The sequence below is a fragment of the Electrophorus electricus genome, chromosome 3, assembly GCF_041902795.1.
Source record: "Electrophorus electricus isolate QZ-2024a chromosome 3, ASM4190279v1, whole genome shotgun sequence".
In the NCBI taxonomy this organism is placed as follows: domain Eukaryota; kingdom Metazoa; phylum Chordata; class Actinopteri; order Gymnotiformes; family Gymnotidae; genus Electrophorus; species Electrophorus electricus.
The window spans coordinates 35573782-35597996 of NC_137499.1; the positions used below are offsets into that span (position 1 = coordinate 35573782).

The window sequence follows — 24215 nt, forward strand, 5'->3', positions numbered from 1 at the left end:
TCTAAGCTTTCTAAAAAGGTCTAACGAATGTATAATTATCCACCTGGAGAATCCATAAATCGGATTGGGTGCAAAACCAAATAGCACCACCAGGGAGCAGTATTGACAAACTGCAGATATCTCACAGAGTTCAGAGAGGAGAAGAATTCATCTACCTAGCTGCACTCTTTGGTGGCGGCACCAAGCAACGCAAGACGTCGTACAACCAGTCGTCTGGAATAAACTTCAGCTTTTTATTTCTGTATCACTCGAAACATATTCGTCCTCAGTGAAGCATACGCCGAGAGGACACAAACACATTCTCCAAATAAACTTTACTCTTAAGCTACAATTATGGTAAGCAGAGGTTCCGTCCCGTGTAATGCATGTTGCCTTAGTGCCGGTAGCTAACACTATATACGTTAATGTTATCTCGTTAACGTAAGGAAATTACCTTAAAGCTACAGCTCTTTGTGAGGTAGATCGCCATCTTAGCTAATTCAATTGCCATTTGGCTTATATTCACGTAACAGGCTCGATATAATTTTTTAAAACTATTTGCGGGTCTTGGGACATATACCTATTAGCTAGCTAATACTCCGCTCCCTCCCACGTGGACTGGAAATTACCATTAGCGACCGAGAAACACAAGATGTTGGTTACAAATGAACACAGTTTAAACAAGCCATTCTCAATTAGTCTGGAAAAATGTACAATTCTAACATCTGGCCATTTCAGCAACCTCGGTCTATATTAGCTAAGATAACACAGCTAACTAGCGCTAGCTAACCAATCGCGTACTTCAAATTATTTATTAAAGCAGCTAGCTAGTTATCTATCTTATGTCTTAGCGTTACTAGCACATGATAAAATGAATATAAATACTCAGTCATAAAGTTGACTTACAGGCGGAAGCAGACGTGAACCCGAAGGCATATCCTCTGGCCGATGCTACTTTGACTAAAACCATTCTGGACTTGGTGCAACAAGCGACCAACTATAAACAACTGAGAAAGGGAGCCAATGAAGGCAAGTGGATGTTCGATGCATACGTTTTAAAGCTGCAGACATGTTTCTGTGAAGTCAAACTTGTTTTTGTAAAAAAAATGTTTTAACATTAACGTACCACACCCAGTATGGTTTCTAAAGCAATCTCTTCGTTTCAGCCACCAAAACGCTGAATCGCGGCATCTCCGAGTTCATCGTTCTGGCTGCGGACGCGGAGCCTCTGGAGATCCTTCTCCATCTGCCGCTGCTGTGCGAGGACAAAAACGTCCCATATGTGTTCGTGCGCTCCAAGCAGGCCCTGGGTCGGGCGTGTGGGGTGTCCCGGCCTGTGATCGCAACCTCGGTCACCATAAAGGAAGGCTCCCAGCTGAAGCCTCAGATTCAGTCTGTACAGATGGCTATCGAGAGATTGCTGGTCTGATTGACGCGCTGGGAGTTCGTCGGCCTATGTAAACTAAGGGGCATCCAGCTGTAATCCCAGTGGGCCAGAGTCTAGCACATCTTGAATTCCCTGCTTAAGTACAGTACAAAGCAGAGGTTGAATTAATCACTATCCCTGGTAATTAACTGCTGTTTGATCAGGAAAATCAAAAGTATGATGGACTCTCAGACTGAGAACAGTGAGTGTTGGGTATCCCTGGTGTAAACTGCTAGTATTTACAAAATATAGGCTAGTGATTCAAATTGGCCTTTTATTATTCAGTTTGCCATGTCAGAAGTGGTGTTTGCCTCCCATTCATATATTTGTTAGTTGTTTTTTTTTACTTTTATAAAACGTGAATACTCTGATCAAACTTTTCATTTTTACAATAAAATCAGTTACACAAGTTTTGTGTCATCACTTTGAAGCCAGTGAACAGACATTTCTGGGGTTTGAGGGACAACGTCCTATATCTGGGCAGTGCAGTTCCAAAGTTCATAAAGCATTTATTTCATATGGAAGTTTTAAGATTAAGATTTTAAGATGGAGAAAGCATTGTGATGGTGGAAGTGTCTGACATCTTTACAATTTAGAAGTATCAAGCACATTTATAAATTACAAATACATTTTAATAGCACTTAGAACAATCCACATATCATTGACAAATTTTGAAGACAAGACCTTTCTAAATGTTAAGGCCACAATTTTTTTTTTTTTTTGTACTACTAATATTAACCTTGAAACCTAATATAAGCTTGATTTATCTAATTTGGAGTCCTACTTATCAGATTGGAGACTTAATTCAAGAAGTGCTATTTTGTAGTGGTTTTTACACAGCTAATCTACCTGTATAACAAAACATTCCTGTATGTACACTAAGATAAATCGATAGATTCTAATTCTGCCTTATGCTGTAAAATCTCATTTTTATCAGAGAGTGGTTACTACATAAAGTACAAATAACCCATTTCCATACAATGTCTAACACAAAAACCTAATAAATACAAACATTACCATTCAAAACATGGTACAAAAACACTTCACATTTGTGACTGTTGAGGTGTGGAGCAAAACCACATATTTCCCAATCACGAAATACACGGTGTCTAGCGACAACACGTTGAACCCTGTATAATGTTCACAGATTCAGGGATGACAAACAAAACTGCAGGATACACATACAGACTGGCAAATAACTGCTTCTATCCATCCCTCTATGGTTGTGGAATGGACCCAGAGGACAGCTCATCACACAACTTGTTTCTTAAGACCTGTCAGTGGGTCAGTATGTCCTATTTCACAGCCAAGTGGCAAACAGAACTACATTCAGCAACCACTGCAACAGTGGCCCTTGGCCTTTTCTTGGGCCCTCCTAGACCACGTTTGCTGCATGGTGCAGGTACACAGAGCGTGAGGTTTAATGAACACACAATGCCTGATGTGTTCAGTCCACTGGAAACTCGGTCTCAGAGCCAGCACCAGGGTGGCCGGCCACGTGAGTGTCTTTCCTCAACTGCAGGGAGACACAGCTCAGCCAGCTTCGACTGGTGGGCATCTCACTCACAATCTCCCAGCTGTCTGTCTCATCACAGTATCGCTCGATGGTATCATGGTACCTGAGGAAAAGAGGGTTTTGACACAGCTTTGAACCAACACACACAGAATTGTTTGCAAAAAATCGCTTTTATGGATAAAAATTAAGATTAACCTCGGAGTTATTTACACTGAAAAGTAGGTCCTTTTTCAGTCTTCATGTAGAAATAATATTTATCTAGTAAATCTGTCCCAAATCTACAACCAATAGTAGATTTTTAGCAAAAAGTGCTTTTACTGATTAACACCAGCAAAAACAACAGCGATAACTTTTGGACATTTTCTTATGTGATCTGGCAACATGTCAGACCTGTCCCAGCCTTCCTCTCCTCCGAGCACATAGATCTTGCCATCCACAACTGCCACTCCAGGCCGATAGCGCCGCTCTTTCATTGGAGCGCACATGGTCCACTTGTTGTTTTTTGGGTCGTAGCATTCCACTTTATCCGTGTTTTCTGTGGAGGCATGCCAGCCGCCTTGGCATGGGAAGAGGATAGAGAAAAGGAAACACTATTGCTAAAAGTAAGTAGAGGTGCAGAGTATAGCAGCAACCAAAATATTATTTGCAGATGAATGGGAAACGTCAATCATTATTATTGGTTCAGTATCAGAAGTACAGCCAATAATTAGAACCAATATCATGACGGCCCATTTTTGCTCGGGCAACTTATGTTTGATTTTTCAAATATGTTTTTAAATAGTCTTATGTTCATTGCACTTCATATACGGCTTATTGTTTAAACTTTTTCTAAACTGTAATAATGTAAAATTAGCAGTTTCCTTCATCAGCCCAGAGATTGCATATAGTTCATACATAAGTGCAAGTAGTACAACACTATATAATGATCAAGCCAATGAGACAAATATGTGTTGTTCTTTCACCTATGACATAGATCTTGCCCTTCAGAGTGCAGGCTGCAGACCCCGAGCGGGCGATTTGCATAGGGGCCACTTCTGTCCACACACGTGTTTTAGGGTTGTAGACTTGTGCAAGGTCAGTTCCATCTCCATCTTCAAGAACCGCACCACCTACAGATCAAGATTCACTCTATATTATGATTTTATTTTTTAACAATGTACATCATCTTTTGTCTTTTATCCTTCTGGGATGCACTTTGAGCTGCATTATATGTATAAAAGGTGCAATACAAACAAAAGCTCTTATTATGACTTTGCATCAAACACATCCACAACAGTCACTCAGCTCAACTGAAACACTACCTGTGACGTAAAGCAATCCATCCAGTGCAACCACAGCTGGACTGGTGACTGCCATTTTGACTGACTCCACAAACTGCCAGGTGTTGGTGTGTGGACTGTAGCACTCCACCGAGTCCAGGCGTGAGCAACCCTCCCAGCCTCCAACCGCAAAAACATATCCATCCAGCATCACCAAGCCTGTTACAACCAGCCAGTCACAACCAGTTAGCACTCTAAATCTACCACAGTGCCCTTCTCCCACACAGACCTCCTGAAAGATGAACGAGAAGTTCTTATTTCTTTTCTGTTCCAAATGTTAATGGCCTAAGAGTGAAACGTGTGAGACTGGATCAGTGTGAAGAGGTGTTGTGCAACTATTTTTTGTTTTTTGCATCTCAGTGCCAGTCTCACCTAGTTCTGATCGAGCCACGTTCATGGGGGCCATCTCTAACCAGGAGTCGAAGCAGGGGTCGTAACGCCACATCTCTCTGCTGGCTGAGCCATCGGGGAACTCCCCTCCGGCCAGGTACAGCATGGATCCTGCTCAGACCAGCAAGTCAGGAAGAACATCAGCACTTACTAAGGCACTGTTCAGAGTGAAAGAGAGTTCAAAGTGAGAAACGAACAAAGGTCTTTTTTTTTTAGCTGAAATGCCTTGTACAGTAGTGACGGGTTTATCATGGTCCTACAATATGATGAAAATGAAGTCTCTGAAAGAAACAGAATGAAGCAGAGAGCATCAGAGCTCAAAGGACGACAGTCCCCAGGATGCCAGGAACTGAGCAATAAGCCCATCAGAAGGCACTCACCAGACACCACCAAGCCGTGTTTGCTCACGGCGAAGGGAAGGCAAGCTAGACTTTTCCACTGACTGGTCAGGGGGTCAAAGCTCTCCACACTCCGCAGCACAACCTTGTCGTCCTCCCCGCCAACTGTCACTATTACATCCACCACGCCTGTCGCAGACACATGCACACAAAGAGAACATGGGGTGCAGTTCTTCAAACAGTTGTGAACCTACACTAGCACGGTGTAAACTATGGGTCCAGATGCAGAGACAAGGTCCGTGTTCGCTCAGAGTGACACGTCTCAGTATATATGCGTACGCTTGCCTTAAGTGTATGTTTATGTGTCAGGATGTCTCTCCTATACCCATGGCTCTGCGTGGCCTGGCTCGGGAACTGTACAGCTCTCCTCTGCGGTCCTGGAGCAGTAGGTAGTCCTTGGCTTCTGAGATCAGTTTCTGGCACTTCCGAGACTCCCTCACCACATCCAGAGACTCGACTACGTCATGGATGTAGTAGGGGCTGATCAGGGGTAGTCGGATGTGTTCAAGCACCTGCAGATCACACATATACAGCATACATAAGCATTCTATGCACCCTGGCCACAAACGGGGAAAACAATGGCTTATACATTATGTGCTTGAGCCCTCTGTGTTTTCCAAGTGTAAAATGAGATATGACTAAATCATTTGCATTCATGTTATCATAGTCTTGGGAAGTGCTCGAGCACACACCCGCACACCCACACCCACACCCACACACACACACCACTCGTATAGCATGCTTGGAGTAGCTGACCTTGCCCAGACAGACATTGCAGAAGTGACAGCTGAGCTGCTTTAGGCTCTCCCCATTGTGCTGTCTGGATCGGGGGGCTTAACATAAACTCTTTCCACACTGAGGCAGCATAGTGACACTGAACTATGCCCATCAAACTATACTACCACCCCAGGAGTACATTCACTAAGCCTCACTTGTGCTATATAAAGAGTCCCCTTATATATAGATTGAAACAGACCCCGTTTACACCTGTTCATTTCACAAGACTAGTATGTGGATTGTATCCTGATAAGATTTTAACCATATGCATTTAAACTTGATATTCAAAAGCTTCTGCAGTTAGTTACTTTGAAATCTGAATGCTATGTGGCACATAATATGCACATCAGCTCACAAAGTTCAAAGTTTATTTGTCACATACACAGTCATACATGGTATAACTGGCAGTGAAATGCTTTTTGCAACTGCACTGTCTGTGGCTGAGGAGAGATACACAAATGGAATGTGGTTTAATGAATAAATATGTAATGATGAATGACATAACATACATACAGCAATTGCCGGTGTATTTTGTGTTCTCCGACAATTTCCCGTTTTGTAAAAGATGGATGTTGCTTTGAAAAATTTAATTTTGCATGGATATGTGCATTTCTTTAAAATTAGAGGAGGGTAACAGCTCCAGCAGTTGATGTGAATGTGAAAATGACTGGTTAGTCTAATGAATCCAGCAGTTACCCTGGTCTTGGCTGTAGAAAATGCCACTACAGCCCACAGATCAATTCAGGTGCGAGAACCGCTAATAAGCATTTATTTTAGTCCGGGAACCAACATTGTGCATCCTTGCAATAATAAATCACTATAATCGCATGCATTTTAATGTAATGTATTAGGTGCTGTTTGGGTTACTGAATATAGTTTGGAGACAGATGCATTTACACTACTATAACATCTGGCTAAAATGCGTCTCAGACTACCTCCTGAAGTGGTTTGAGCTAAACGCGTCCTGTGTGTGTTTTTATGTGGATAATCCCTATCTGGATATAATCTGGATACTCAAGACTCGTGAAATGACCAGGTAGAAACAGGGTTGTAGCCCATGTGTAGTGCTTTTTCATGAACAGATATCACAGTGATCTCATCACATTTCTCCATTACATCCTTCAACTAAAAGAAACCATGACTGGAGATGGATGAGAATAGGCAGATATTCTCTCTTACCTTTTCAAAACTTTGCCTGCGGGAGGCACTCTTCTCAAGCCAGAGCACTGCTGCCTCAAACACTGTCTCCTCCCTTGGTACATTGAGGTGGTCACTGGAGATTATCTCAGTAAGTTTATCAGCACATAGAGAAAGGAATTCCTCCTGCAAAAGCCAATCAAAACATTCAAATGAACATTCCTAGATTACCAAAATGTGTGTCAGCATTCATGTACATTACTTAAGATTGTTAAAACATTTAGGATTTGCTTAAGATGAATCTGCAAATAATTTGCAGGGAAGAACGTACTTATAGAGCACGGAAAACTTTATCTAACAAGATACAAAACTTGCTAATTACCAGGCAAACGTAAAAGGTGCGTGACATTATCAAAGCTACTAAATATGACATGCAGATGAACGAGCTGAATCGTAGTTCAGCTAATCAGAGTTGTGTCTGCTTAAAACAAAGCTGTGAGCCAGGTGGAGGCTTTCAGCACGGCCGTGGGCGCTCAGCTCCGCTCACCTGCTGGCACACGGCACTGAAGTGCTGCTGGATGTAGTCCATGCTGCGGCGCTCCAGCTCCCGGCACGAATGGGCCTCAGCGAAGCAGTGGATGCCCACGCAGTTCACCTCGTCCATCTGGCGCTCCATGAAGCGGCAGCAAGCCTCTCGCACCGCCATGACGTCCAGGAGGTTGGCGGCAGCCAGCAGGGCCTGAACGTTGGCCTTGGAGATCACCACCTCGGCCGTGTAGGCGTAGCTCACCAGCATGCCGATCATCTGCGGCTCCACCCCGTTGATGGCCACCCGCTCCTGCCGCGACTCCATCAGGTCGGTAGAGAACATAGCCTGCGGGAGTGGCAGAGGAGTGGGCATCACTGAAGGTCAACTGGAGGAGTCCTCTAAAACGCATGAGGTCTGTTAGACAATCATTTCGCAATACAATTAGGCCCATTGAGCCCACTGAAGAAGTCACTACCTAAGCCATTTTAAGGACAGATCTTTACCTGAAAGTAAGAGCTGAAGGAGGCCAGTACGATGCGGTGACATGGGAACTCCTGCCCCCCACAGCACAGGGTCACATCACAGAAGGCGTTGTTAAGACGGAGACTGTTCAGGCCTTCCAGAACTTTGTTGGGATGGCGAGGTTCTATGAACACATAGTCATCACTGTCCAGCGTTCGAAATGGAGGGCCAGGGTCCTCTGAACATGGCGAGGGGGGAAGCGTGACCATAGCAGGCGAGCTAGTCAGCATATTCACAGCCATGATTTCCATTCTGACACTATTTCAGGATGCAAGCGCAAAACATAATTAATGTCTTGAATGCACAGACGAAAAAAGGTGCAATGAAATCACGAGCGGACGTATCTGGCTTGCATGCAGAATTTAAAAAGTGCAAATGCAGGAGCAAATATGAACACAGTTGTACGTACGCCAATACTGTTAGTTTCTAATTATTGATGAAATATGTCCTACGGTCCACAGTTTTAAGATTTGTTATAAGTCTACGTTTACCTGAGGGTGAATAAACAGCACGAATGTACGAGTATTTAGGCATTCGTATTTTATTTAAACAAGTTCAAAAAGGCGAAAATGTCTTTATTTGTGACTAGAAACTACGGAGGATAGACGTATGATTACTACTCTATAACTAGCATTCTCATCCATGCGCAATGCATGACATAAAATGGGTGGGCACCTGTAAATCCTACTGTATTGAAGGATTTGCTTTATAAACACATACAGCAACCTAATTATAGTTTCGCTGTTAATGTAGACTGCTTTATAAAGTGAAGACCGAAAATAAGACAAATAAAATCAATCACAAAGATTGTACATAAACAATTCATAAGTAATGTACGTTTAATCTTCTAGCCCAGTGAGTTAACTGGTCACTCAGCTGACCCGACAGTTTTGCACATACATGTTCGATTTAATCCAATTTACTTAGTTACCAGTGTCGAATGTATAAAGCACACAAGATCATAACCGCGAAAAATAACCATAAGAGCACAACATGGACTTACCTGGGGAAAGTAATCTATTCAACAAGAAAGAATAAAATCTTCATGTCTCAAATTATTTGCGAGTCGTGACGCCATCTCTTCTTCGCTGAAAGCATAGAGAAAGAAGTATACCTACATGACTCCATATCGCCACCTAAGGCTCAGGAAGCCCCCTTTCTAATTTATAATGCTCAGAATTCGGTTTCACCCACGTAAAAAATAGTTATTTGTACAACTTTTACCAATATCAGTAAGTTAGCACGCCAAATGATCCTAACTTCTAACTCTGTTTATTCTCTAAATCTAAGGACTGAGACCAAATCTCTGCATGTTACTTGTAGCATGACGCAGACGGAGACTGTTTTTCCCGTAGGCATACACCGCTTCTAACCACAAGACACAGATGAGCCTTTTAACGCTGTGTAGTTATTTAATCATTTCCAAGGTGAAGGATTCAAATGAACCACATATCGGCCAATTTCACTGAGTCTGATCAAAGTATTATCAGAGATAGGCTTTGTTTAAGTGACAAGTATGATGAATTGTGAAAATCATAAAACCAGAATATTTTTAATTACCTGAATAATAAATTAAAGAGTAAATCAGTAAAAAATCTAAACAATGAAGAATGTTTTAAGCTTCTTTACTTTTTCTGTTAGAAACACCATACAGCTAGTGCAGATGGATGGATTACTATGTATTAAAAATCCAACAAAGAAACATTAGCTCTACCTATAAATTAATGTTATTTAAACACAAAATTAAATGATATATGCATGTAAAATATAGTTTCACATTTTAATAATTATAACATTAAATAATGATAACATTAAAACATTATAACATTAAAATTACTGTAAATTCTATAAATCTTCAAACAGCCATAAGCAGGGTAATCAATTAAGGAATCTCAGATGAATGACTCTGAAAATGTTCATGTATAACAGATATTATCTTTACAGAAAGATGTCTTTAATGACACCAGGTTGATCCAGAGCTGATTTCCTTCGAGCTGCTGCTTCCAGAATCTTTTTGCGAGGCCCTAGCTGGATGCGGATGCTTTTAAGATCATCATCTGAGCAAAGCATGAGGGCTTCCAGGTCTAACTGCTCACGGACAAACACAGGGGCAAACTCCAGCAAGTTTATGGAGGTCAGGAAGGCATCCAGAGGTGAAGTCTCCTCATCATCTTCATCCAGTCCAATTTCCTCCTGGTTCCAAGGTAACTGTGCCTCTAAATAGTCCTCCAATTCATCTTCCTCTGCCTCAAACACCTCCTTGCGGATCAGGAAGCCCAGGTCCTCTGTGTCTCCACTTGGGAATTCATCTGGCTCGACTCCCATTTCCACTGAAAAGTTCCTTCGGAAAACCATGTTCCCAAGTCCAGGCCTGTTAAATATGGACTCTTTCACCTGAACTGCACCTTCTTCATCCTCATCTTTAAAACCACTCATTTCATATTCATCCTCTTCATTTTCATCCTGCTCATTGAAGACATCCACAAAGTCAGGCTTCCCTGTGGTCCCATTCTCTTGTTTTTTGAATATGACATTGGTGTCCCCTTGTCTTGGAACAGTTCCTTTGTCCTTTCTAAACTTCCTCTGGAAGGTCCCTTTGAATGTCATTTTAATAGACCCGGACATGTCAGCAGTGATGGGCTTGTTGTCACTGTTCGGGGTCACCAAGCCACTTCCTGTATCTTCAGAGCCAGAGATGCTGCCGCGGTACATTTTGTCCATCTTGCTCTGGTGCCTCTTCTTCACCTTTTCACACATTTTCACTCTCTGCTCTGCTTCTTTGGCAGCCTGCTTCTTTAAGCGCGCCACCTTTTTGCCATTCTGGCTGGTTTGCTGGGAGGCAGCGTTGTCTAGAAAGCGTACACAGCTCATTTGGTCCCGAGAGGCAGCAACATCCATAGGAGAGTGGAAGTCATTGTCCAAAGCGAAGAGATTGGCTCCAAAGTTAACCAGGAAGCTAAGTATATCCATGTGGCCGTTGGAGGCTGCATGGTGTAAGGATGTGTTCCCCCAGATGTCACTTTTGTTAGGATTGCCACTGTAAAACAGAACAATGACATATCATTGAGTTGCTAAGAACACACGAGTCAATTGTTCTGCATGCACTTTCACTTATTTACCCACTACCCAAATACAACTGCAGGTAGTCTATGTCCAAATAGGGTTTATTTATGTAAAGGGATGTTGCCATGCAAATTGACACACCTTTTGGAGCGACAACGTACAGTACATAACCACCTGTTTTATTAGTGTTAATATAATGTGTGACTAACATACAAGTTAATCTGTAATCCATTGAGAGTGAAAGTCCACATGCATACATCAACCATGTATCTAAACTGCCTACTGCAATACCTGTAACACCTTATCTCCATGACATAGTACCATTGCTAATGTCCAGGAGGAAACAATAGCTCAGTGCTGATAAAGCAGATTTCACAAAAGTCTATTTTCACTTAATAAGTGCAGATGAATCTCATTTTAAAGTATGGTTTTTATGGTTTATTCACATTTACAGTAAATACTAGCCATCATTCACGGGATTGTGAGGAAGGAAGCGAGAAAAGCTGATTGTGAAAGACTGAGAGAGACCAGCTAAAACATGACGACCTCTGACAGTGCTCCAGAAAAAAATTATAAATCAGCCTTGCCTTTATGCTGTAAAAGACAGCAAGGCTCAATTTCATCTTGCTTATCAACTGGACTCATGCTGGGTTGTAATGTTTATAGACCAGATACAAACACACTAAATTTTTTTAGGGGACAACCTTTGCACTTAAAATATTCTGAATCGTATAATGACTATAAAGGAAGAGCATGCCATTTTTGAGAATAGCAAGAACCAGATAATTTTAATATGGTCACAAGTTTGTAAATTTAGTTTAGTTTATTTACAGGTTTATAGTTACAGAGAGGCCAAATATTACCTCACATAGACTTCCACATTGGATAAATTCAGGGGAATCAGTCTCTAAAAGCCTAAACCTCTAAAATCAGATTTTTGACAAAAATCCAAGCATTTGGCAAAAACACAGTAAAAATTGTGAGTAGGTTTTTAATGCTACAGAATTTCTTTAATTGGCTTTGCCTTTTCTCCCCCTCTATTTTTTTCACTATATTTTTCTCTGTGTGTTGGCTCTATTAATTATTCTCTCTAATTCAAGATGATTACAAAGGTTCAGTTAATATTTGTCTTTATTTTTGGACTCTCTGACTATGACAAAATTATACAAATATAATTTTTTTAACCAGATTATTACCCCAATAAGGAAATTATATTTAATAAATGTCATTAAAGATTTCATAAAATTCATAAAACAACACTCATCACTGATTATTAAGGAACTTTTAAATGTTGTTCATTGAGGTGAACAAAAACTTTAATTTGGTGTTGTGTTAAGATAAAATATATAATGACCTTGATTTTATAAATACAAAATAAAAATCTCCATGAATTCCAAACAGCAAAAAATAAAGCTTACCCTCTGCTGCATATGAGCTGGAGAGCCTCAAGACGCCCATGGTAAGCAGCCCATAGAGTGGGTGTCATGCCATCCTCATCAGGCGTGTTGAGATCTTTTCTAGTGGCTTCCTTTAAGAGGTCCAAATAGCCATCAATAGCAGCTTTATGATATCTTGACATGACTGTGATAAATATGTTAGCTTTGAACGAAATATGTATGCAGGCTACACAAACATGCAGCTTTACCAAAACATCTTTAGACCTCTTTCGCTTCAAAAAGGAGAAATGAGTGTGGATGAGTGGCCCAGATTGGGTGTCATTAATACTCAGTTTGAGTAATAAACCAAAGTCCACTGTTTGCTGTGTGATTCTCAAGAGCTCCCAATGTTGGCTTGCTCAGTGGAAACTAGAGTGTAAAATAAAAGGAAAATGCAGTAGTCTCTCAGTGCAACTTTTGGCACAATAATATGGTTCTAATAATATGATAATATGATTTCTTACTATGTCAAGAATTAAGATCATTGTCAAAAAACAGTTCTATATGTGGAACCTATTTAAGAGCACATCTACACTTTCTACACTGCAGTCTACAGATTGTACTTTTATATGTAGATTTATTTATCCACTACTGTCCTCTAGAAGACTTTTTAAAATGTGAATTAAAAAAAATGTCTCTGGACATCAAAAGAATACCAAAAACTCTGAAATCAGCCATAAGGAATTGGAGAAAATCACTGATTTTTCTTGACATCTCTGCAGTGTATTGTGGGCATTGTGGGAATACTTGAGAGTTAATTCTTTCACATAAAATACAGAATACTGATTTCTTTCTTTCTTTCTTTTTTAACTAAATTGAATATGTAGTGAAATACAAAATTCAGTGAAACTTTTTTTTGTTTGTACAATAGAAACAATATCTCCTTCTACCTTCTCCGATGGTCCTGACACACACACACACACACACACACACACACACACACACACACACACACACACACACACATTAGAAGAATTGTGTCTGGTAGGCTACTGTAAGAGGTTAATTTGAATTTATACATTATTAGAGGTCAAAGCAGCTATTGTTTTTAATTATTATTTATTATTTCACTTAAGGGAATTTGATTATCATAGCTGATATGAAAACTAACAATAATTAAGCCTAAATATTGGTGAACAACTAAACATTATTTAATTGAATTTTTATTCTGATATTAAATAGGTATTATATCTGATGTTAAAGTATCTGTTTTTAATATAAAGTGTGTCTGTTTCTGTGTGTGTAAGTGTAGGCTTACATGTGTAGAAATGACAAAGATTTAAACTACCCTTTGGAATGTAAAAAACAAAACTTATCGTTTTGTGTCGGTGTTGGCTTGGGGATAGTTGTATTCGAACTACATGGGCTTGGATTCGGAAATAAAATCAGTGATATCATCCTTAATCCTCAATATAATATCTCCAAATAGTCGTGATGGTACCGTTCCTCTTTCTAACAATTCATCCAAGCGGCAGATGGCGATGAAGGAAACTGGCGCCGCAGCTGATTTCAATCAGGCGGAAATGCACTGAAAATGGTCGCTTGTGTATTTAGACTGCTGCTGTCATTCGTGCCAATGGTTTGATATGAACCACTGCTATCAAACGCCTGTCCTTTAGTTCTTTCTCACTTTAAACTTTTAAAAGTCAAATTAATTGCCTTCTTTCTGTTAAGAGTCGAGAAGCAGAAATGTCTGACAACGGCGTATCAGCTGTCGGCCTTCTATCCTATGAAACTCTCGTACACGCGGTGGCAGGCGCAATGGTAAGATACCGACCAAACTAGCTACACTTTTAATATAACGATGTTTGCAGTCTAACGTGCATTGCATGTTTTGAATCATTGAAATGACAGTTATCTCCAACCATCGTATGTATTTCACAATTTAAACAGGCGATGGTGAAGTTAGTCCTGGCTGTCTAAAAAAATAATTTAGGCCTAATTATTGCCCAAAATGCTGCTATAGCACCTAGAGAATGCTTCGGAGAGACTAGTTTACGGTGCAGCTACATTCAGAATTATTGCCATTGCATAATGCAGCTGCAGTGTGCAAGATCGTAACAATATTTAGGAAGGAGCTCGTTAATGGAGTGTAGCGTCATGCTACATCGTGTCACTTCAAAATTCCTTTAACCAACAAACGTTTTCTTACTCAAATATCTATTTGTCTGCTTGCCTCTCTTTTTCCTATGATAAGTAAGCCCATACTATATATACTTTTAGGTGCTATCTACTACAGTCTTCCACCATCTAATATTCTCAGGACAGTATTGGTGTATAGCAAGTTTTATATAACCTAACCCTAACAGTTAAACTTATTTTCTGACCTTGAGTCTGTCATGATTTATTAGGTATGGGTCTTAAGATCCTACATGTTTTTTTTAGTTAAAACAAGTATCTCAAGTTGCCCTATGTTGGTCACAGGGTAGCATGACGGCGATGACTGTGTTCTTCCCTTTGGACACAGCCAGAATCAGACTGCAGGGTAGGCATCATTCACCGATTTGCAGTTCTTCAAGTGTGACACTGATCCTCGGGGTTCATGCATTCAGGTTTATTATTGTTGCTTAAGAATTGTTTGGTACTATTATTCATTTGTCAGTAAATGTTATTCAATGTTTATTATTTTGTTCCATCATTATGCATCCATTTAATTGCTGTGGTTCAGTGGATGAAAACCGAAAGTCCAAATCCACCCCTGTCATTCTGGCTGAGATAGCAAAGGAAGAAGGAATGTAAGTGGTCCATTCCTTGGTGTCAACTATAATGCATGAAACCTAACGGAACAAAATTGCCAAGACAATTCTTATATATATAAATGTTCTGTTATAGAAACATGTACATGTTACTCCTCGTTTCTTCTTTGATTTTGCAGAATGGCTCTCTATCGTGGCTGGTTTCCTGTAATCTCTAGTCTGTGCTGTTCTAACTTTGTCTACTTCTACACTTTCAACTCATTAAAGCGAATCATGGTCACAAGCAAAGGGCAATCCAGACCTGCCAAAGACCTCGTCATGGGCTTCATTGCAGGTGAGGAAGCAGGACATACAATCTTCTCTACAGAGAATTCCCGTTAGAAGGCTTTCAGATAACACTGGTCTAGGACATTTTGGTTGTTTTGACTCCAATTGCTAATCAACCTCTTATGATATGATATATTTAATGGGCAATTGTATGGTTGGCTCGTTATAGCTTATGACCGTTTTGTTTAAAAATAGTCAAGAAACAAAAATCAAAATGGATTAGACAAAGGGGAACATGACAGGCTGAAAGAAGGCAGTACAGTTAACCTTGGCGGGGAATGGGGCTTTCTTTAACTATGTGGGTGCTGATGACTGGTCTAGGAGCTGTGAACGTGCTCCTGACCACACCCATGTGGGTGGTGAATACTCGGCTGAAGTTGCAGGGAGCAAAATTCCGGAATGAAGACCTCCACCAGACCCACTACAAAGGCATTTTTGGTCAGTTTGAAGAACACTGAAGAACACCTTACATAATCTATACTTCACTGAGGTATACACTTTCAATAGACACATATGCATCTCTTCCAGAAAAAAAAACAAAAAAACAACCCAAATCATGGTCCTTTTAAAAAAAATTATACTTGTTTAAGTGTTGGGTACTGTGGTTGATGTAGCTTTTTAGCCATAGAAACCTGAACAACATGCACTGAAAAAATCCCTTCCCAGATGCGTTTTCCCAGATCATAGCAAACGAGGGAGTGGGGACACTGTGGAATGGTACGCTTCCTTCCCTGGTGCTAGTGTTTAATCCAGCCGTGCAGTTCATGTTCTACGAGGGCATGAAGAGGAGGCTGGGACGAGGTGGAAGGAGGGTGAGAACGATACTGTTTAATCCTACTGGATTAGGGCTGTACAAATCTGAAAGTGGCCAACCAAGGGGGCATCTTTGGCATGCCGGAATCACTTGTAACGTTTATACAAACATGGGCTCATTTTTGCAAAAATATGAAATAAAGATGTTTTGTATTTTGTTTTCTATTACCTTGTCACTTTTAGCCACATTTATATATTTAATTATTCTGAATATTTCTGAATAATAAAATTGGATAGATTTCACTGATTCATCACGTCATGATGCACTGTATTACTTTTTTAATGAATCATAATGAAGTCGAGGTCACGTGTTTACATTCTTTCTGTACATATGTCGTGCCAACGTCTGCTACTGGTTTTTAATGTACATCTGTATTCCTTGTCTTACAGATTTCATCACTGAAGATCTTCTTCATCGGTGCCATTGCAAAAGCTATTGCAACATCTGCCACATATCCACTGCAGACAGTTCAGGCCATACTGAGAGTAAACAAATTTCATATTACCTTACCAGCTTTGGCTGTGGGGATCACGTTTGCATCAAAAGTGTAGTCTTGACAAAATGTTGCGTTTGCTCACATGGCATCATCTGTCACTGTTTCTCTTTCAGTTCGGCCAATACAAGTCACAAGAGAACGGGGGTTTCCTGGGTAGTGTGCGCAGTGTGCTGTCCTTACTAATGGACAGGATCAAGTGAGTATTGGGTGATCCCAAAGGCATATAAAATGCACTGTTGGGGGTGGCAGGGGGGTACATCATGTCCTTTGTAAACGGACTAATTCTTTTGTCTTTTTTCCCCGTCTCTTTCAGGCGGAACGGCGTGCTTGGATTGTACAAGGGTCTGGAGGCCAAGCTCCTCCAGACAGTGCTGACGGCAGCCCTCATGTTTGTGGTCTATGAGAAGATTGCTGCAGCCACTTTCAAACTGATGGGCCTCAGTAAGAAGCTGAAGCATTAAGAGCCAAGGCATGAGGAGTCCTGAACCTAACAAGATGCTTCCTTACTACCTCTAACCTCACTCAGGCAGGTGCCTTATCCTAACCATCCACCCTGTGCTGATGTAGGTCAATCTAGGTATGGCTTTGGTAGATCTGCATCTTATTAGTCATTACTCAAATGTCTTTTTGGTTTCTTAGTTTTGGGGTTTTATCTTTTACTGTGAAATGTCAAAGTTGAGATGACAGATATCGATTATGCATCCTTAACATGTTACAGAAAAGAAACCAGTCTCTCGTCCCACTGTAGGGCTGAAAGGTTCAGAGTATGGATAGCAAGTATTTAACCATTCCAGCTGCATTTCCACATGCACAAAATTTGGCACAGAACACATACAAACTTTTCTCAGCACATTAGCTAACTGTGCTCAGAGCCACAGAACAGTTTGGGTAGGATGGCTTAAAGAACCAGTATGTAACACCGACATGTTTTAAAATGGGCAAAGCAGTCAAAATTCAAATGTTTGGAGAGCATTGTCTACCCCCACCCTCTCCTCTATGGACTCGGAGCTCATGTGGGTTGCCAGGTTGAGGACACTGAACCTAAACATACAAACATGCATTAAACTCTGACAAAGGCAAGGGACTTCCTACAATGTAAGCTGATCAGCTAATCTATAAATCTGCAACTGCAGCCAAGGTAATAAACAACCATAGCCGTCCAAATAGTCATGATGGTACCGTTCCTCTTTCTAACAATTCATCCAAGCGGCAGATGGCCGCTTCTCCACGTTGCCTTATAGCATCTAACGGGAGTGTGTGTTAGCATGGTGTTAGCCAGTGCTAGTCAGGATCACGTCACTGGCTGTGACTCAAATACTCACTGCTGTGATAACCCAGCTGCACACCACAGAGTATGAATGAGTATTCAAATGATTACTATCCCTATTAGTAGCCATGACTGATTAGTTAAGGCTAGCTAACCTTACCTGAGCTCAGTGCTAACCTCTTTAAGAGAACATTAGCCATTGTGGCAACGTGGTTGTTAAGAGACTGGATAATGGGCAGTGGGCTGGAACACAGACTTGCTGCTCCGTAACAGAAATTACAAAGAACATACTGGCTGTGGCACTGTTGACTGAGAAACCTGTTTCAATTTAGCATGTTTCCTTTATCTCTGGTGACGCATCATGGCCATTTTATGATGTAAATATGTTACATATTGCAACACATTGTTCCTTTAATGACAAAGGGTTCACAAATTGGCTCTACACAAATAAACGTAAGCCTCTGTGTTGCCTTCTTTCTCGTCACGTTTGGCACTTGAATATGTCCTGTGCAAAAAAAGAATCGGTCCAAAAAACTTCAAATTATCCATCTCAACCAGAAATGTTTTTCAGTGAAATAACGAGATGAGAACCTCTTGCCACAAATATCCCAGCCCTAATTTAACAAGAACTCTTGGAAAATAAATCGCAACTGGTCTCAGGACTCCCATGGACTTAGCAACTGTATGGCCTTAAACTGGATAGTCATTTATCATAGTTTTGACATTCATTTTTTAAAATTCAGTCAAACTTAATTTTTTAATATTTATTTTGCCATTTTTAATCAAATGCATATTCTACAATTGTTTTTAAACTTGATAATTTAAAAATGTTTAGTGTTTCATAATCCGTATACAGAAATTTAAACTGCTTTATTGTAGGAGGTGTGAGACCACTGTATCCAGTCCTTACTTGAGCCTCACTACTTGTGAAAGGGGAGATGATTATATTTCCTCGAAGATGAGCAAGTGGTAGTTAACAGCTGCACTGACTAATTTTTAGTGTCTACAATAATTAATATTTACATGACTTTTTAATTCAAGAGAATGGAACAGTAGGCTCTTAAGCCTTTTTCATCCAGATGACCAGCTGCATTTATACAAGCCTTGGCTGATTATTCTAAATGCATGATGGGTATTGCAACTGTACAGTAGTTTATGAACTTGTCAGTGTGAACTAGCTAAAATAATTAATGCAATAGATTTTTTTTGCACTTTATGTTTTCAAAGTGAAAAGTATTTTCAGTTGATGTATACATTAAATGCATTTTGCCGTAATGGCAGTAGACATAAAATTCAGCTGAAAGCAAGACCACGGTTACTGAATTATCAGTACATAACTTACCCCTTCCAACAGAATGACACATACATTGTCTCAAGTCCTAACTATGTTTCATTGAAGCTGTAACTAGTCAGACTTCATACAACATTAAAGCGATTTATATCTAAACACATAGTTGCACACATCAAATGATCTTTTTAATACTAATTTACTTGAATGTTTACTTCCTTTGGGCAATGTGAAATGAAATCATATTAATTGTAATAAAATGTAGTTTGACAACTTTTTACACTTGTCTTCTGAGTTAACACAGAAATGTCAGTTACAGACCTCATTTGAACAGTGAACATATGGTACGCCCTTTAGTACAGTGCAGTTTATGGACATAAAAGAGGAACTGAAGCATTTATTTACTAGTTTTTCTTGAGTGGCTTAATATCATTAGGTGGTGACCATGATTTAAGTGAATTTGATGACCTTACATAAAACCTCAATCATACCTTTAAACAACAACAAAACAGTCCTTAACTGATTTCTGACAGCAAAGCCAACAGGTGTCTGGGTCTTGGCATTCACAGCTCATTGAAATATTTACAACACATCACAAAAATCATTCCTAAAGGGGAATGTGGAACAAGTAATCTAAACTCTGAGGAAGCCAGGATCCGTCCTTCCCAGCGACCACGCTACGAAGAACCACTCAAGCCTGACTATACAAAAAAACAACCCAAAACGTAGTTTAGCAGAAGACTGTACCACAATATTCTCATATAAAATATGGTAGACGCCTACCATACACTTCTGTTCCTTGCGTTGTCACACCAGAAGGCATAACCAGCTTCTGCCATTACATGTGCAGTGTCCAAGTTCAGTCTAAGGGTTGTGCGCCTCCAGCAAAGTGGCTTTCCATGCTGTTGACATACCAGTCTGGGAGGAACGTATACTGAGTGTCTCTGTGTACAGAGAACATCACATCTCTGTGTGGTTCCCATTCAAATAGGTGTACCAATCTGTAAAATAAATAAATTAAAAAAAACTTTGAAAAACCAAGAATGCATGCACTTAGATTAGCAGAACAGAATTTAGTATATGATGTAATTAACTTCATACCTTGGATTATCTTCTTTTACAACAGATTTAACAAAGGACAGGAAGTCACTACAGAAGTTCATACAGACTGTTGGCTTCCAGCAGTTGTACTCATTCTGAATGTGAAAATTGATCAAAAAGAATTTAAAACACTTGTAAATCAGGTATAACTGTTACAGACTGCTCCTCCCCCCATAAGTCACGTGATGTGGCCCGCCGCGTGCAGGGGGATTCACAAATGTACTATCTTTGTTTTTGGTAACCACGCTCCCTGGGATTGCACACACGTGTATAGGGTTTAATGTTTGTCTTGTGTGTCTATTTAAACCCCTGTCTGTGTGTGCTCCCTTTGTTGTTGGTCATTGTTTCTACCTCTGTCTCTTTGTGAGTCGTAAATGTAAACAGCATGTAACGTCTGTTTCCACCGTTTTGTATTTAAGTGTATGTCGTTAAGTGTTAAATGTTTAATAATGTTCATCTGTGTAGTTGTATGTGAGTGCCACTTGTCTTGTCCATGTTTAATGTTAATAAATGTGTTGCACAAACAAGGAATTCTATGCGTCCTCCCCTGCGGCACTCGGGCCAGCAGCATAACAATAACACTATACAGACCATGTTTCATCTTAGATTGTGTGGTCTTCAAGACTTTCTTTCGATTTGCACAAACCTTGATTAGTTGGGATATATTTGAGATGTGGAACGTCTCTACAGCCACCACTATTCCATCTTGGTCTCGAAACCCAGCTATTATTTGTGGAACTCCAGGGAGGAAGGACTGTGCCCACCATTTCAGTAGCTTATACCTAGAAGAGAAACGTAAACCTTCTCAAATGCTTCAGTGATTCTATTAGTCATACTTTATACAACTAGGAAACAATGACTGATGAATATCAAAATTACAATCAATAATGGTAGAAGCCAAATTTTAAAATCTCAGACACAGCAGAGTATTCCAGCTCAAAGTACTGTTTTGATTTTTCCCCTGTGTGATGTTTTTTCTTTTTTGGAAACAGTAGAAAAAAAAACAAAAAACAAAATATTTATCATCACCATGATGGAAAAGTTATGCGAAATTGTAAGGACTGCATTTAGTCAAGAAAACGAAGACATACCTATGGAAATTGCTGCGCTGTTTAGGGGTGCAGATTTCAGCGGAGGTCTTGAGCTCGATGTAGCAGGCTGGAGCAGGAATTCTGGGGTCTTTGTCCCGACAGTCCACCTCCCCCGAAAAGAGAAGCTTATGGTCAGACAGACGGGTCTGGACCACAGTACAGAATGCCTCATTTGTGTTCACTACGCCTCCTTGATCTGGTACACCATTCATATCATCTAAAGAAGTAAGGGGGGAAATGTTTTATGAGTTATTAAAAATAAGTTACGTAACTTATAAAAAATTACCTTCTTAAAGGGATTGTTTTAATACCTGCACAGATGTACTGCTCAAACTTATAACCCCAGTACATCATCTCCTTGTGCCTCTCCGTGCGACTCTCTCTATTAACTCGTGCTGCCTCTGTCTCCACTTCGCTGATGTAAATGGTGCCGCCGAATTTGGATGCGGCCAGCAACCATCCCTCCTGGGTCTCATATGGAGTGGTCAACAGCTTGGTTAAGTGTCCTCGCCATGTGACAAAGTCTACACCTAGTGCACTGAAAATTAATGTGGTTCAGTGATTCTGGTTGGACTGTAGAAGGCAGCCGCCACACAGGGAAGCTTTGCCTGTATTGAGGTTCACTACTGAAATTTACTAGAGAGAAGCAAAGGAGTCGGAGGCAGTGTTCTTACCAGGAGGATGCAGAATTTTTTGACTGGAGTTTGGTCCTGTTTTCCAAAATCCACCTTAACATATGATCAAGTCCCTCTTTCACTCCCTCGTCCCTTTTTATGAAGCGGTCGTGATAACCATCTCTTAGACTGAAGTTGGGACTTTTACCAGGCTCAACATAGTAACGGAGCTGTCTTGAATCATTAAAAAAGTTTCGCTCAGAGTCCAAAGAAAAGAATCCTACTTCCACGGGCTGTTTGTAAACGGGAAAACTGCGCTCATACAGCTGTCTCTGCGTACTCAGGAACCGGGGAACTGAAGGAAATGTTTCACCGCCGGACCGAACGCGTTTATGAGCATAACAATCCCCACTGTAGCCACTCCTCTTGTAATCGGAGTGGGTGCTGCTTTGCAGTAGGTCCGAGTGGCGTGGTTTGTCACGGCCACGCTCCATATCTGTAGGTACAGTTATCTAGCTAGATAGTTAAAAAGACAAGATGACTTAGCTAGCTAGCTCCACTAAGTCAAGTTGGATAATTTCCTAGCTAGCTAAGAAACCTGTAATGTCAAGATTGGCCAGCCACTTAAGTAGCTATCGCTAGCTAGTTAGCAATGCAACCTAGTTACTTCGATCAGCGCTTGCTTGCTAGCTAGCTACTTAACATGAATTATGTTTCATACTCACAGTTCACAAACATAATTTAAAAAATGTCATTGCTCAACAAGTACATTCCAAGTTATTGAGATTTAAAAGTTGAATGTAAACATAAGATGGTCGCAGCTATCTATTTAGACGACGTTATGAAATCGTTAACACGTCGATAATAGTTTGGCTTTCAAAATAAAAGACCTCTAGCTAAGTTACTCTATGCATATCTGTAACTAAAAGGCTTAGATGTCCAGATCGCCTTATTACAGTTCGCAGCGAGAAGCACCTCAAGCAGCTGATGACAAACTCCTTTTCATCTGTTGTATCTTATAAGAAAATCCCCTTCTCTTTTGGATGCTAAAGTCATATATTTAATATAGAGCATAGATGGTCTCAAAATGTTTATAAAGCATTAATTAAACTAATTAAACTTTGATTATATCAGAAAGAAAAATAATTGCTCTATATTAACTGCAAAATCAATTTAAGAGAAGTATAGACAAACGAATGCAAACAAAATGGCTTTTTTTCATATTGTCCTTTCAAAGAGTTGTTGATGGTGGACGTTTATCCCTAATGGTGCCCTAAGCCCTGCAGTCCGCAAAGTCCACAATTGGGTGATGTCCACAATGTACAAATGTATAATATGCAAGTCCTCAAAATCGCTTGATTTGAAAGCATGCGTGTGGGACAGACTTTAATATTATGAAAATTACATGAGGCAGCCTGTTGTTTTTACTGTAGTGCTTGCATTACTTAATTAACAATCCATAACAACTAATAAGACAATACGTTAGTAGAGAAATACATTTAACTCACATAAAGACGTAGCTAGTTTCTCAAAACTTCATATTGACCTGGACCATCACCCCAGCAAAGATAGGTTTTTATCTACCATTTATTTACATTTATTGTTAATTAAAAGTTATTTTTAAACTTATATATTAGCCGTTAATGAGTCATTTGGCGTGCCATTTGGAGATTTAAAAAGTCGTATCACAAAAATATAAAAATATTTTATTCTTATCACAGTGATTAACAATAACAAAAACAACAACAAAATAACAACAACAATAATAATAATTCACGCTTGTATTGTTAACAATTATTATTATATTATTGCTTAGCGGTTCTCCGAGTGTCACTAGAAGAGATTTCGTTTATGATTTTAGCTACTTCTTCCCAGGCCAGTATAATGTCATAAGGCCTGGGATGTCTACTTTCCGTATCATAAACTTTGGCGTAGCGACTCTGTACTTCCCAGCCAAGTATGTCTGTTTCCTCAGTCTGTGATTTTTTTTTCTCTGGCGCTGCCGTTCCTGGAAGTCCACCGCATCGCT

General features: G+C 40.1%; 5 protein-coding genes across 7 annotated transcripts; 2 read left to right on the forward strand and 3 right to left on the reverse strand.

The window, feature by feature from the left end:
• The first annotated feature begins 137 nt into the window (after positions 1-137).
• LOC113569909 (NHP2-like protein 1) lies at positions 138-1814 on the forward strand. The gene is made up of 3 exons (XM_026998016.3): positions 138-336; positions 888-1008; positions 1146-1814. The coding sequence occupies exons 1-3, from the start codon at positions 334-336 to the stop codon at positions 1406-1408; spliced, it is 387 nt and encodes a 128-aa protein (XP_026853817.1). The 5' UTR covers positions 138-333; the 3' UTR covers positions 1409-1814.
• Positions 1815-2015: 201 nt separating this feature from the next.
• On the reverse strand, positions 2016-9264 carry si:ch211-256e16.3 (kelch-like protein 24). 2 transcript variants are annotated; one of them, XM_026998015.3, is made up of 11 exons: positions 8997-9264; positions 7975-8117; positions 7490-7869; positions 6985-7128; positions 5354-5540; positions 5011-5157; positions 4613-4741; positions 4223-4399; positions 3884-4030; positions 3312-3477; positions 2016-3024 (listed from the first exon to the last, which is right to left on the reverse strand). In XM_026998015.3, the coding sequence occupies exons 3-11, from the start codon at positions 7841-7843 to the stop codon at positions 2853-2855; spliced, it is 1623 nt and encodes a 540-aa protein (XP_026853816.3). In that variant the 5' UTR covers positions 7844-7869; positions 7975-8117; positions 8997-9264; the 3' UTR covers positions 2016-2852. The 2 variants fall into 2 exon arrangements, with proteins under 2 accessions (XP_026853816.3, XP_026853815.3); XM_026998014.3 differs by having other exon boundaries at positions 7490-7816; positions 7975-8251.
• Positions 9265-9454: 190 nt separating this feature from the next.
• On the reverse strand, positions 9455-12718 carry anks4b (ankyrin repeat and sterile alpha motif domain containing 4B). The gene is made up of 2 exons (XM_026998028.3): positions 12475-12718; positions 9455-11030 (listed from the first exon to the last, which is right to left on the reverse strand). Exons 1-2 carry the CDS (start codon positions 12633-12635, stop codon positions 9932-9934), a joined length of 1260 nt encoding a protein of 419 aa, XP_026853829.2. The 5' UTR covers positions 12636-12718; the 3' UTR covers positions 9455-9931.
• A 1295-nt stretch (positions 12719-14013) lies between these two features.
• Positions 14014-19658, forward strand: slc25a17l (solute carrier family 25 member 17-like). 2 transcript variants are annotated; one of them, XM_026997952.3, is made up of 9 exons: positions 14014-14256; positions 14917-14977; positions 15161-15227; positions 15368-15522; positions 15837-15953; positions 16182-16327; positions 16719-16814; positions 16939-17021; positions 17139-19658. In XM_026997952.3, exons 1-9 carry the CDS (start codon positions 14182-14184, stop codon positions 17284-17286), a joined length of 948 nt encoding a protein of 315 aa, XP_026853753.1. In that variant the 5' UTR covers positions 14014-14181; the 3' UTR covers positions 17287-19658. The 2 variants fall into 2 exon arrangements, with proteins under 2 accessions (XP_026853753.1, XP_026853754.1); XM_026997953.3 differs by lacking the exon at positions 14014-14256 and having other exon boundaries at positions 14917-15044.
• Positions 19611-23036, reverse strand: dxo (decapping exoribonuclease). The gene is made up of 6 exons (XM_026997951.3): positions 22247-23036; positions 21884-22110; positions 21573-21789; positions 21128-21263; positions 20482-20576; positions 19611-20381 (listed from the first exon to the last, which is right to left on the reverse strand). Exons 1-6 carry the CDS (start codon positions 22678-22680, stop codon positions 20240-20242), a joined length of 1251 nt encoding a protein of 416 aa, XP_026853752.2. The 5' UTR covers positions 22681-23036; the 3' UTR covers positions 19611-20239.
• Positions 23037-24215: the final 1179 nt, after the last annotated feature.